The 15621-nt window shown below is 36.8% G+C and overlaps 1 protein-coding gene across 2 annotated transcripts in view; it reads right to left on the minus strand.

Moving 5' to 3' along the window:
* The window catches only part of LOC125253453 (urokinase plasminogen activator surface receptor-like), a 551125-nt gene that overhangs the window by 17185 nt on the left and 518319 nt on the right, over positions 1 to 15621 (minus strand). The window contains exon 1 of one of the 2 annotated variants that reach the window (XM_048167416.1): positions 7748 to 8102. The exons of the other annotated variant lie outside the window; for it this stretch is intronic. Within the exon in view, the coding sequence (XP_048023373.1) occupies positions 7748 to 7796 (49 nt within the window). The 5' untranslated portion in view covers positions 7797 to 8102. Of the gene's footprint in view, positions 1 to 7747; positions 8103 to 15621 lie in introns of those variants that run through there. 2 annotated transcript variants of the gene reach the window in all.

Raw genomic sequence — 15621 nt, forward strand, 5'->3', positions numbered from 1 at the left:
TACCGGAACCGAAACCAGATGGGTGAGAGAAGAGTCAATACCCCCCTTGTGATAAACATGTTTTTAGGGGCTTAACTATGTGCAATCTATAGTTGTTGTTTTTTTCTATGTGAAAGCAACACCTTCAGCTTAACTAAATAGGCTACCATGTAAGGAGTTGTTTTGTTTGATTAACAAGAAGCCCCCACCCATCCACTGTGGAGGACTGGGTGGTCTGTAAGTAGCTATATGACTGTGACTTCCTCTTTTTGTCTTTCACACTGCAGAGCATCATGTTTGATCTGACCTTCTTGCAAGAATAAAAACCTTTTAAAGACACCTTGTTAATTGTTCCACGACAAATTGGCGATGAGGTTGGGATCCCGTGAGTGATTTGTCTGGACCTACAGCGTTGGTGACTGGTCATCCTAACTAAAAAAAAAAGAGAAAAGGTTAGCCTCTACCCCAGAACTTAAGGAAGGAGAGGGATGATCACTGGGGGCCTGGAATGTCACCACCGGGATCTCAAAAGAACAAAGAAAGAGAAAAATGGTGAGACTGGTTTTGAAATTCATAATAGTGAATGGAGACTGAAATTCAGATAACAGAAATGTACCTGAGAGTTTCACCAGTTAGTGCACAACAAAATCCTCAGTGTTAAATTAACATTGCAGGGGTTTATATGAGTCCACACGCAGAGTGTTAAAAGGTAACACTGAATCAGTGTTGAAGTTAAGTAGATATTTAAGTGATTAAGTGATGAACACCTGCTGTTAACAAGCAGAATTACTGAAGGAAAGAGAAACACGAGAACTACAACTGACTTCAGCCACATCCTTAGATGAAATCAACTGAAGATAAAAGACATTAAATCTCTCAAGATCTGATTAAATAACTCCACAAACAGCATTACCAGCTTCACTTATTACTAACCAGATTGACTTTATTTCTGACATACATCTACAGGCGTACTTATTGAGAATTAACATGTTTAGATATTTTTTAGATCTTGAGAGATTTAATGTCTTCTTTTATCTTCAGTTGATAAGGTCGACTGGGATGCATTAGGAAAGCATTCCCTGCAAAGATAAGTGCTTGTAAGCAAAATGAAGATGAAACCGTACAGGAGTACTATGCACGACTGAACAAAGTGTTCGATCTACACAGCGGAATGACAGAACCAAATAACAGGAGGAGGGGGAGAGGTTAACCTCAGCACTGGGGAGAAAGAGGAAGGTAGAACAAACCAGTGTTGCCAACTTAGCAATTTTGTTGCTAGATTTAACAACTTTTCAGACTATCCTAGCAACTTTTTTTCAAAAAGCACCTAGCAACAAATTTAGCTATGTTTAAAATTTATTTGTCAACTTTTAGCAACTTCTGTAAAGTGACTTAAACAATAAAAAAGGCACATATTTTCATCTAAAATACACAAAAAGAGGAAACTATTAAACAGCTATAGCCAGCCAAGCAGCACATCAACCTGGAGAGAGCTGAAGAAAGATGCCTAACAGAACATTTGTTCATTTATGATACAGAATGTTATTAGCTTGTATATAATTGTTATGTACACTGTAGGAATTTTTTTTTTTTTAGAAAAACAGAAAAGGTACTGGTAATTTTCTGCCAGGGTATTATCTATTAAAGGTGCCAAGACAGTGAGTCTCAAACACCATTGTTTCCTCCTTCTTGTGTAAATCTCATTTGTTTTAAAAGACCTCCGAAGAACAGTATTAACGTCTGGATCTGTGCACAGCTGAATCATCAGACTAGGTAAGCAAGCAAGGACAATAGCGAAAAATGGCAGATGGAGCAATAATAACTGACATGATCCATGATACATTATAGTTTTAGTGATATTTGTAAATTGTCTTTCTAAATGTTTCGTTAGCATGTTGCTAATGTACTGTTAAATGTGGTTAAAGTTACCATCGTTTATTACTGTATTCACGGAGACAAGAGCCGTCGCTGTTTTCATTTTTAAACACTTGCAGTCTGTATAATTCATAAACACAACTTCATTCTTTATAAATCTCTCCAACAGTGTGTAATGTTAGCTTTAGCCACGGAGCACTATCAAACTCATTCAGAATTAAATGTAAACATCCAAATAAATACTATACTCACATGATCCGAAGCATGCATGCAACATGCATGACGAACATCTTGTAAAGATCCATTTGAGGGTTATATTAGCTGTGTGAACTTTATTTATGCACTGTATTATAGTCGAGAGCTCGGGGGGCAGGGAGAGCGAGATTTAAAGGGGCCGCACGCTGAATCGTTAATGATGCCCCAAAATAGGCAGTTAAAAAAATTAATTTAAAAAAATCTATGGGGTATTTTGAGCTGAAACTTCACAGACACATTCAGGGGACACCTTAGACTTATATTACATCTTGTGAAAGAATGTTCTAGGGCACCTTTACGTCATAACCCTAAAACACAAAATGCAATGTATGACTTAAGTAAAACACCTGTGAAAAATCGGATAATACAGATAATTCCTTCATATTAACACAGTAAACTGTGCTCTATTTTTACAGACTTTCTTAGAGAGAATAGCACACTAAAACCCAATACACTGCTTAAAACCATAATTGTTGAAAATGTGTAGTTTTACCAGTTAATAAGAAAATAAATAAAATGTAATTGTTTAGAAATGTGTACTGTTTAATAATTTAATGTTGAATTTAAAAATAAAAATATCTGATAAAGATGTTTATATTACTTTTACAAATAAAATATGTTTATATTATTTTTATAAACAAATCTAAATTAACATATTTCAAATCATATTTTTTTAATATGCATTCTATGCTATAGAGTACCTCATGGATGATGTGTTTTTGTAGGCCAACCCGGAAGTTAGCGGCGCACGGATTCCCTCGATCGAAAGCCTATGCAGACTTTTGGAAAATCGCAAAAAATAAGCTCTGTGTTTAACAAAGGGTTATGACACTCGTACGTTTTTTCTATCAAGATAATCTTTACAAGTTAACATAAAATGTATACATTTTGAAGCCTAAATAAAGTCGTCAGATATAAAAAGCTAACAGTAGTCTATAAACGGACTACAGCACACCATCAACGTCACCACCACCAAGCTTCCTCAAACTTTATTCAAAAAACAACTTTATTTAAAAACATGCTCGCTGATTATGATCTGCATACTTATCCACTTTTCATGAGAATTGCTGTCCAAATGTCCTGTTTGTCATGATGATGTCTTAATTTCCCGCCAAAGGAAGTAGTCCATTTTAGCAACTTCTTAGCAACCGCCATTTTTAAGACACAAGAAAGGTTTAAAAAAAAAATCACAAGTGGGTTATAACTGGTGTGTTTTATGTCATAGATCAAAACATTTAGAGGCTTTGTTAACCATAGACCTTAATTCAGGCGATTTAGCAAACACCCATTAAAAAAACCCATGGAACCGGAAGTCCTAAAATCAGAAAGAGCTTTATTGCCAGGTAGTTGTTTACACATACTAGGAATTTGTTTTAGTGACAGAAGCTCCACAATGCAACAGAGTAACAGCGACAAGACAAGACACATAATAAAAAGGATAAAATAATAATATACAAATTTACAAGATAGACAAAGTGCAAAAAAAGCAAAAAACAATATATAATATAGACAAAATGCTAACTCGCTTCCGGGTTTTGCATACAAAAACACATCCCTGATGACGTCATAATGCAATTACATCACAACGTCATTTAGCAACTTTTAGCAAAAAATCCACCCACCTGTTGCAACTTCCCCTGAAAATTAGTTGGCAACACTGGAATACACACACTGCATAACTAACTCCCTTGCTCACAGCAATAGCCGCTTTTCCATAGTCAGGCCGAACGCTTCTTAGAAAGGAACGGTTCCAGTTGTGTTTCCACTTGAGCCTGGTACTGCACAGCACGATTACTGACCATTCTCGGCCCAGAACACTTGTCTGTTGCCTGGCTACCAGTTTATCTGCAGCTGGTTAAGCGCTCTATTTGAACGACGTAAACATGAATTAATAATAAAATTAAAAGAAATAATAAATAAATATTAATACAATGACAACATATTAATACAACACAATTCTGCAAAACAAGTAAGACATTCGTGAAAATCTTTTTTGATGAAATCCGAGAGCTTTCTGTCCCTCCATTGACAGCCACGCTACCACTTCAAAGATTCAGAGATCGTAAAACTAATCTATATGATTTGAGTGGCTTAGTCCAAATTTTCTGAAGAGACATGATTGCTTTATATGATGCACAAATTTACTTTAGGCAGAAAAGCAAAAATGTCTGCTCAGATGGTCTTTTACAGGGCTTTATTTGTTTGTTTGTTTTTGTCTGAGAATCCTATTATTAACAACCTTCTCCTTTAGATGTTACTCTCTTATTGAAGCAACAGAAAATCTGTTGATTAAATGTTTCAGAGGTCAACATGAGCAAAAGGGTTTGACAGATTGAGTGAACCATGAACAAATCTCTCCTTCTTTACTGCCCTATCATCCCAGAACACTTGGAATATATGACATGTGTTACATGGAATCATTCTTTGATACTTTATATCTTTTTTAAAAGCTTGATGATGGTCACTATTCACTGCCATCATATGGCAGAGAAATTTTTTAAAACTGTAAAAAAAAGTCCAAAAAAGAAAGAAGCGCATATGGCATTAGAACAACACCAGGGGAAGTAAATGATGAGTTAATTTTCATTTTATGAACTATCTCTTTAATCTCTTTTTAAGAAATAAAATATTTTATTATTGCAGAGCTTTATTCATCTTCTTTACAGCATGACAAGCTTTATTAAATATGACCCCAGGAACAAGCTGATGTAGTATTTTATTTCATAAAGTGTCACATCAGAATTTTACTGCAAAAAAAATCACATCAGAACACCAAATATAGTACAGTGAAAACACAAGCTCTATATTCAATACAGTGTGTCTGATTGTAGGATGAAGAGCTGCTGGATTCAGTGCAGCAGGAAGTAGGAGAGCAGAGAACAGCAGAGGAACAGGAAGCTCTGGGAGACACTCTGAGCACCGTTACACATGTTCCCCTCACAACATGTGATACTCTTAACATTTCTAACCGATGTTGTGGCACCACAAATGGATTTAGAGACACAGCCTTTTACCACCACTGTCTGGCCTTCAGAAGTCTCTGATGAAAAGAAAGAAAAGAAAAACAAAGTTTGATTCATTCTTAAGAATAACTAGTCCTACCTGATCCAATCCCAGGATTTGAACTGTGCAGTGTTGCCAACTGCTTTCAATGGGTTGTTTGCACATGACATCACAGCAGCAGCGCGAATGAGTCTGGAGGGCAGGGAGTGATTTTTCTATATAGAAATCCCATCAAAAACTCAAAATTCGTATGTTTTGCGTCATTTATGGTTGATCAAATTGATCAAATCGAGAACCCAGAAGGTGTTTATATCGTTTACATAACTTATACCGTTTTTTATAACTTATATCGTTTTTTAACTTTAAAAGTTGTCGCCTTTATTAGCGTTTTGCGTCTGCTGATACTGAAATGAATATGGATACCCGCTTACCTTTTTTGTTTTTGACTTGGTTAAATATCCACATTCTTCATGGTATCGTTTGCAGGGAAGAGAAGCTATCCCATTGAATGATAATTTGGTGTTTTCACTTCAGTTTTGTAGAATTCCGTTCACAATGTTGATCTGGTTACCATGAGAACAGTGTCACATGCTGCTGCTTCAGCCATCATATGGTTGAAAATGTCCAAAAATAAATAAATGTTTAACAAGCTGACAGAAGTCGATTCAACAACAACGACAACACTTTCAAAAACACTCAGCTATGTGATTATTTTATTGAGTGACAGGGAGTGGGTTAAATCAGTGACATTATTAGATTTGATATACGCCGTCGTCCCGTCACCTCCTCAACCTGCTTCCCTTAGTGTGTTTTTACGGTTTTTACATGTAGAAAAGCCAACAATTGTATTACACTGTTCAGTTTTTTCTTTGAACGATGATGTGAGCTCCTGTTGCAATTCTCGATTCAGCATGAATGACCTACAATGGCGACATTTTTCACAATCGCAACAGAAAATCAAAAATACTGCCCTAACGTCACTAGCAGAAAGGCAGCGCGATGTAAACAAACCCAGACTAGAACTGAACGAGGCGTGACGGCAGCTTCACATCCTCTATATCTACCTCCTCGATGGCAGGAAAGTCTTTCAATTCAGTGGAAAAGTCTCTTCTCTTCATAACATAAGGATCACGTCCAACATATGTTGTGATTTTCTGTTTATACTTTTCTAAACCAGCGCAGAAAGAACTTTTCTCCATCTCTTCCGTTCTAATTTTCACTGCTTGCCCTCCACCGGTATTTCGCGCGTCACCAGAACCACGTGATTGCAAACAACCTATTGAAAGTAGCTAAAACTGGTAGCTAATTGTCACTAGATGACATCATAATGGAATATTCATTGATCTATATAAATATGAAAATCAGTGAGCAAAATAAGAATCTAGATAAGGTTTGTCCAAGAAGTTACTAGATTTGCCCCTAAACATTTGAAAAAAGTCTCAAAAGGGTCAGGGAAGTCACTAAATCTATTGATAAAATCCCTAAATTGGCAACACTGGAACTGTGGTCTCCGGCGTGGGAAGCGGGCGTGTTAATGAGGAGGCTAAAGACCGCAGTCTGTAGCGACAGTCGCTAGAGCGCCTCTTGAGATCAGGGGAGTTTACACACACAGTTTTTACTGGCCTACAACAGTCACATAAGCTGGGCATTGTTATATGTGATCTGTATCTAATATTTAAACCTAAGAGAGTTTAAAAGATCACAACTTTAATCTTCCTTTTCCAGATTCTCACCTGTTGCAGTGATGCAGCGGTCTTCATCCCCGTAACAGCTCAATGTGTTTGAGCATGTCTGTCCATCACAATAGTAACATTTCTTTCCATTCAGGACATTAGAGGGATCTACAGGAGGAAATCAAGTATTCTTTTATTTTCTGTACAAAATATCTAATGAAACAACAGTCCTTTAGCGGCTCCATTCAATCAGTTCATGACAGACAAGTCAAAACCTTGTTCTATCTTCTGATTGTATTTCCTTTGAAAGTAAAATGTGTGTTGACTTTACAAAAGATTTGCACATTGTCATTTAGGCACAATACCTGGAGCGTCTTGCTGGTTACACAGGTCTGTGTTACAGCAGGAAGTAGTCACCCTTACAAGGCCAAAGTTTATGGACCCACTTTGACAGACAGGAACACAACCTTTAAGCTTCTCTTTAGTAGTAATGTGACCTAAAATATGAATGACAGGAGAGACCAATTAAAATGAAAAAATGATTAATAAATGTCAACATTTAGCACTTTTTATACAAATCATAACAATCTGAGGGAAAACAAATAAAAAAATCTATGCAGAAGATTTTGTGATTGAAATTGTAAAATCCATCAGAAAAACGAGTATTCGTTCTGTTGCAGTGAATTATAGCAGCATCTCCATCAGTCAAATATAACAGTAAATTTAAATCATATTGGACTTACCAATTTGTGTCACTGCTGTTAAACTCTCGCAGTGAGTAAATTCACTGGAACATGTTAGTTCCGTTTGATCTGCACAAGAACCCGTCAGACCATTGCACTCATAACATTTGAGAGAGTGTCCTTTAGTAATAAAACAGAGACAAGTGAGAGAGAGATCCAATGAAAAAAAGAAAGAAAGAAAACATTACAAACAATATTTGTCTTATTGTTTATTTGTACCTGCAGTGAAAAGAATGAAGAGAAGAAAAACTGAGATTTGCAGATCCATCTTTGATCAGGAGGAGAATGAAATAACGTCTGCTTCAGTGCCCATTTTATAGCTTATCAAAAGGGGAGGATCTTCATGAGAAAATGAAAGTTTAACAGAAAAGTTTAACTTTGTCTATCTTGCCAGTTAAATTTCAAGGAAGGCATCAATGTTTAAAAAGGAATTGCAAGAAATGTATAGGTTTACTTAAACCAACTTCCAAGTGATAGTTGACCCAAAAATGGAAATTCTATCATCTTTTAATATCAATTTTATGTATATAGCACTATTAAAACAACACGTTTGCCAATGAGCTTTACGTCATCTCAGTATAAAAACGAATAATAATAATAATAATACAATAACAAAAACAATAAGTCATTATCATTAGCTGGAAAAAAAAAATCGCTCTGAAAGAGATTCCACAATATTGTTTCTCTGCGCCATTATCATTATAGTTGTGTTGTGGACTCTACTATTCTTTTATATTAGAATGATTTTTTTTAACTATATCTTTATCATTATAGTTATTATATTTTGTGAAAACAGGCCCAAGAGAAAGGTATTCAGGATTGTCAGAATAATAGATTACCACCCAAAATACTCACTCATTATGGTAACATTGGCAATATTATCTCCCTTTTTGGCAAAATGTCATTCTGTAACACTTGTGTTCAGGCAGGAAGATGATGGAGACAGAGCCAGTGGATCCGCAGGCGCAGACTGAGGGTCGAGGGAGCTGAGCGACATCGCTGGTGCAGGAGACCAAGGTGATGTCAATGCGACGAGCGTCATAGGCAGAGCCAGAGTACCTGAGGACAGAGACGACACTGATGAGACAGAGGTGACCCCGGAGGGAGCAAGGAGCCCGCTGTAGCCATTAGGGAGGGACAAAGCACAGTGGATGGCCTGGATGTCCGTGGCGTAGGCAGCGTGAAGACAGACCAAGGGGGAGCCGGCGGGATGAGGGAATCTGGTGGAGTCACTCGGACGAAGGTCTCTGGAGGAGCCAAAGTTGGGAGAAGCCAGGGTGGAGCCGAGATGGAAGGAAGGGATCCGAGGAGCTGCCGGATCCTCCTTGACAGGTGCTTCTGGTGGTTGCTCGACCTGTGGCTTGACGTCCTGACAGGGTGTCCCCAGAGACAGCGCAGGGCTGCAAATATCCAGAAGCGATGGAGCTGGAGGACTGAGCTCTGTGGTGGTGGAAGTGACAGGAGACTGGACATGATGGTGGTGTCGTTAAACAATGATGAAGATTCAGGAATCAGGTGGGATAGGGTGGAAGTTGACAAGTCTCTATTGAAGTCGATCAGCCAGTCCTCTGCTTCCGTTCCCACAGGCTAACACCATTGGTCAGAACCATGTTGCGGCACTGCATCCGGGGCGATGGCAAACTCTGTTCCCTTTTCCTCGGGCTCTGGCTCGCTCGTCGTGGGTGGTGCCGCTCGGTCTGGGGGGGGGGGGGGGGGGGGGGGGGGGGGGGGGGGGGGGGGGGGGGGTCACATGATCTCCATAGTCACTAGTGTAGAAGCTTGCTCTGGATCGGGACGCGATGTTCTCCAAACAGCTAACGATAGTCTCCCTTCAGGATAATTGTAGTTGGCCCTGATCCAGAAAATAGGCTTTAGGGTCTCGTCGTCGACAAAAGTTAAAAAAAAGTTTATGCTCTCTTGAGCCAGGACGACAGATTTTGCCGGTTGTCCATTTTGGGTGGTCCAATTCTCTGTAAAATTTGTGTTCAGGCAGGTGTAATAGTTTCTGTAAATAGTTGTGGGATAAATCTTGGCTTTTTATATATATATTATTTAATTAAAAATACAGTAAAAAACAGTAATATTGTGAAATATTATTACAATTTAAAATAACTGTGTACTATTTAAATATATTTGACAAAGTAATTTATTCCTGTGATGCAAAGCTGAATTTTCAGCATCATTACTCCAGTCTTCAGTGTCACATGATCCTTCAGAAATCATTCTAATATGCTGATTTGCTGCTCAATAAACATTTATGATTATTTTCAATGTTGAAAACAGTTGTGTACTTTTTTTTTCAGGATTCCTTGATGAATAGAAAGTTCAAAAGAACAGCATTTATCTGAAATACAAAGCTTCTGTAGCATTATACACTACCGTTCAAAAGTCTGGGGTCAGTAAGAATTTTTATTTTTATTTTTTTGAAAAGAAATTAAAGAAATGAATACTTTTATTCAGCAAGGATGCATTAAATCAATCAAAAGTGGCAGTAAAGACATTTATAATGTTACAAAAGAATAGATTTCAGATAAACACTGTTCTTTTGAACTTTCTATTCATCAAATAATCCTGAAAAAAAAAATTGTACACAAATATTTTGTACAATTGTACACATTAAATGTTTCTTGAGCAGCAGATCAGCATATTAGAATGATTTCTGAAGGATCATGTGACACTGAAGACTGGAGTAATGATGCTGAAAATTCAGCTTTGATCACAGGAATAAATTACTTTGTGAAATATATTCAAATAGAAAACAGTTATTTTAAATTGTAATAATATTTCACAATATTACTGTTTTTACTGTATTTTTAATTAAATAAATGTAGCCTTGGTGAGCAGACGAAACTTCTTTTAAAAACATTAAAAATCTTAGTGGTTCCAAACTTTTGGACTGTACTGTATATATATATGTATATATATATATATATTTATTTATGGGCTTTTTTGTGCCTTTATTTGGAGAGGACAGTAGAAAGCAGACAGGAAAGCATTGGGCAGAGGGAGGGGGGCAGGATCAGCAAAGGACCTTGAGACGATAATTGAATTCAGGTTGCCGTGAACACATTTGCACCATATGTCGGCGCACTAACCACTAGGCTATCGGCACAGACAATCTTGGCATTTTTAATATGTTTATGAAGGCAGCTACAACTGAGAGAGAAAACAAAATTGCTCCACCTAACATGTGGTTAAGGTGGGAAAAAATTACATTTTGTCAACTCTGTCAGGTTGAATGTCTGATGGTTGAGATGGTTGTGGGTCTGTGTAACGCTTTGCAGTTTCACCATCAAAATGAACCAAATGAAAAGTTGGCTTCAAACTTTCATTTTTTCATTTTTTAGAATACTTCACAAACGGATAATTGTAAAAAATATCTATCCATAACTGTACAGCGCTCTGGATGAATATCAACACACGCTCCACCACTGGCGACATTGGTCGTACGATCCACCCGCGAGCGCTCATTATTAATGGAAAATCAGAATAATGAGTCATATTTTATGTTTGTTCAAAAATCAGATTCGGACGCAACAACCCAAACGTAGACTCGAAAATTAAACTGAGTGACAATTATCCGTTTGTGAAGTATTCTAAAAAATGAAAAAATGAAATTTTGAAGCCAACTTTTCATTTGGTTTATTTTGATGGTGCAAATTGAACAAAGAACTGCAAAGCGTTACACGGACCGTTGTGCTCTCAAAAGGTCATGATTCTATATTGAAGGATATTATTTAAGTATAAAGATTTAAAAATTAGTATTTGAGGGATGCACTGAGATCCTTAAATAAATCCATCAAATGATTCCTGTTTTAAATATGCCCAATACGATTTTCTGATACATAAATAGGCCTATTGTTACACTGAATGACATTTTAGTGGGTGTCATGGAAAAAAAAAAAAAATGTAAAGCTATATTACAATTTTTATCTTTGATTCTAAAGTATTACAGTAGCTGCAATTTAGTATATATGACCAACACATAGTGGATCGACATGATTCATTCTATTTAAACAGTTTTACTTTCCCTGAAATCATTAACGATCAGACTTTAGACATTGTAAAAGACAAAATCTTTAAAACACATCAGAGTGAGTTACATCATTTTGATCACATTCACAAGCACATGACTAAAAAGATAAAAGTTTTTTTTTTCCAAAGTTTTAAAAAGATCAAAGTATCATGCCAATTACACAATCAGTTCAAAGATAATCAATACAAAATAACAAATGCTCTGAAATAACAAGTAAAAGATGCATACCTGACATTAGAAAAATACATTATATATTACATCACATCATGGCACACCACACACGATAGGAGCAAAATGGTTGGTTTGTCCTCTTGTTTGTGGTCTCTCACATTTTGAAAATCTTATACGTTTTCAAATCTTTTAGTGTGCACACAGCATTAAGGGAACTAACTTGGAATTAATAAAAACTGAACTGGAGACACAAGTGACAAACACATGGAAGCAAAAAGGCAACTATATAATCCTGACAGGCATGAAATAAATAGTTTTGAAACATTTATATTACGCATGTAACAATAATCCACTGGAGGAGCGTTGAGTTGTTTAGTTTTATTTAACCAATTTAAGGCTGAAAGAACCTCAGATACTTAGTTCTCCTGAGATACAGACAATACAAACACATACAGGCATCTGTCTCCACACCCCCAGATGAAGACCTTTCCCTTCTGTCCTTCCTTCGCATTTGTTCCTTCTCCCCAACTTCCTTCCCTTTACCCGTTCTTCCCTTCACTCAATTCACTCAGAATTATTATATAAAAATAGTATGTTCTGTGTCAATGCAAGTGAATTTACAGTCATGTTTGGTATCATTTTAAGTGCTTACACTCTTAAAAATAAAAAAGTTCCAAAAGGGATTTGCAGTGATGACAAAGAAGAACCATTCTGTGTTCCCCAAAGAACCTTTCAGTGAACAGTTCTTAAAAATAACCATTTTCTTCTTAAATGGAAGATTTTTTTTTAAATAATCTAAAGAATCTTTTTCAACTATAAAGAATCTTTTGTGCATTGGAATGGTTCCATAGATATTAAATGTTCTTCATGCAACCAGATGCCAAAAAAGAACCTTTATTTTACTGTGGAGAGTGTGTCCTTTCCCAGAAGATAGTTATTGCAGACAGAGTCAAGTCAAGTCACCTTTATTTATATAGCGCTTTTTACAATGCAGATTGTGTCAAAGCAGCTTTACAGTGATAACTGGTATATAATTTTGGCTGCACAGCAGCTCTTAAAGAATAGTGTCAATGCAGGCAGATCAAAGCACTGTTGAATAAATGTCAAGAATACTGTTGAATATCGAATGTCAAGTCAAATGTCAAGTGTCCCCAACTAAGACAGAGTCTTCTGATGTTGTTTAGCACTGTCTTTCATTATGGAAAGAGTCTGCATGACCACATATGAACTTACAGTAGCTTCTGTATGCCATAAATCATCAGTTATCTATTCTATACAGGGTCTTTCATGCAAATTACTACCCAGGTCTGGGATCTTGATTAAAGGAAATTACAATTGTTAGTTCATGCCGCCATTTTGAAGATGTTTTGTCTTGGTCTGGGTATTTAAAGACATGTTGTAAAAGGCTCAGCGCGATCCTGTACAAAGATCATCCCATAATGCTGAGTGTCTTCCATACACTTTGCATTATGTGTTTTTCTAAGGTCAGGTACAGTGGCAAGCGTTGACTTTTTTTTAACCGGGTATGCTGGGTGGTGTGTCATGTAAATAAAATGTGTCCGATTCAGTTACATTGAATGGGTTTATAGCTAATAAGCTAATAAGATAGACGTTTGCATTCTCTCTAGACAGTGTTAGTTTACTTAGTAAGCAACTGTAACACTGTAACTTTGTAAGGAACACATAGCCACACAGCGAAAACAATTTCTAATATGTTGGACCTTTTACTGAGAGTAGCCTACATTTACCTGTTGAGAAGTGCCTTCACAAGCAACCGTAAGAGCTTTTGTGATGTTCGAGTCAACAGATGTGCGACATGCGAAAGGTGCGTTTGCAAATTATGCTGTATTTTTTTAAGTCCACTAGGTACCGCTAGTGTCACAGAAATTACATACTTCACCTTTAAACGTATCAGGGGCTGTTTACACAACACCGTTTTCAACTTTATGCGTTTTTGACGTTCATTTACGCGACAACAGAGTTTTGGTGGCCTGAAAACACAAACTTTTAAAAACGGGTTTCAAAGTGCAAGTTTTTGATAACGGTCTCTGTGTAAACAAAAACACTAATCAGTGAAAACGATGATGTCATGCACATGCATATTACAATTTGTAGTCTATAGTGTTTCATCGCCATCTAATGGCCTACCAACAAAATACAGCGTTTTTAGTCATTTTCACTGATTCGTATGAATGGGGATCATTTTGACAATGGTGTCGTCTGTATGCGCAAAACTCAAAGGAAAAACTTCTCAGTTTAACCATATCGTTGTAAACTGAGCATACCCTCAGTTTAGGACACAGATCTAAATCAGACACGACAAATAATAAACTCCATGCAGCAGCAGCTAATTTTTCCTCTTGGGTGAGCGATCCACTCACAGCTTATCCTGCCCATGAAATCCCCCATAGGCCAGCAAACCAAGGAGAACGTGAGACAGTGATGACGTTCTATAACAAAGCAGAGTTGTGACACTCCCATAGACTTTCATAGGATCTGAGGAATGCGGAAGTAACGCATGTTGTGGGGCAGCCGAAAGTTCCAAGGACTGAACCCCATTTATTTTCAGTGTTTCCGAAGTTCACTCGCTGGTAAGTTGATGAAATTACTGCATTTTTGACATTTGAATGAATTGGCCGACCTCTCATGAATCTTGTCAATAGCTGTATTTTATGTAACCAGTTTTAGTTAATGTTTATTGGAAGATAATAACGTTAGTTAGACTCTAATTGCAGCAAGCTTAAGTGACCAAAGCTTCACTAACGTTAGCTACCATAATTTGATGTCAGTTAGGTTACATTTACTTTTACATTTGCATGTCATACAACGTTTATCTTCAGTTATTAGATTTGTTGTTAACGCTTAATTACCAGTTCATTAAAGGACCAGAGAATAACACAGTAAGGAGGTTGCATACACTTAGTAGCCACTTTATTAGGTAGTAGGTACACCTTTACGATCTAATGGAATGCAATACAAAAGCTCTAGCATGAATTCTACTATTATTAACTTTATAATCAGCCAGAAATGTGTAAAGGTGATGTTGCTCTATATTGTATTCAGAGGGGTGTCTTATTTTTGGCCCACCTATTTACATACATGAGGTGGCCAGAATATAAAACACATCTGGATATAAAGCAAGTAAACACCTCCACAAACTATGACCTCAATGCTAAAACATGTGATTGAATTTACACCTCTATTACAGCATAAAAAAAAAAAAAAATCATTATAGAAACTTAAAATCAGAATTTATGGCTGAGCTTTGTATTTACGGTATCATAATGCTATAAAAAAATAAATAAATAAACTTCGGTTTCCTGCTTGTGTGCTTGATGTTAGGGGAATCTCAAAAACTGATTGGCAAACTCACAATTAAATGACATATTTTAAATCAGCAACAAAATCTGACATGAACTGTCCCAATGTTGTTTCTTTTGCACAAAAAGCGTTAAAAAGCTTGTTTTTTTGTCAAGTATTGTGATAATTCCAACAAAATTGGACTGGATGGGCCTGACTGAACAGATATCAAATATATATATATATATATATATACACTCACCTAAAGGATTATTAGGAACACCTGTTCAATTTCTCATTAATGCAATTATCTAATCAGTCAATCACATGGCAGTTGCTTCAATGCATTTAGGGGTGTTGTCCTGGTCAAGACAATCTCCTGAACTCTAAACTGAATGTCAGAATGGGAAAGAAAGGTGATTTAAGCAATTTTGAGCGTGGCATGGTTGTTGGTGCCAGACGGGCCGGTCTGAGTATTTCACAATCTGCTCAGTTACTGGGATTTTCACGCACAACCATTTCTAGGGTTTACAAAGAATGGTGTGAAAAGGGAACAACATCCAGTATGCGGCAGTCCTGTGGGCGA

Source organism: Megalobrama amblycephala, linkage group LG18 (genome assembly GCF_018812025.1).
Source record: "Megalobrama amblycephala isolate DHTTF-2021 linkage group LG18, ASM1881202v1, whole genome shotgun sequence".
Classification (NCBI taxonomy): domain Eukaryota; kingdom Metazoa; phylum Chordata; class Actinopteri; order Cypriniformes; family Xenocyprididae; genus Megalobrama; species Megalobrama amblycephala.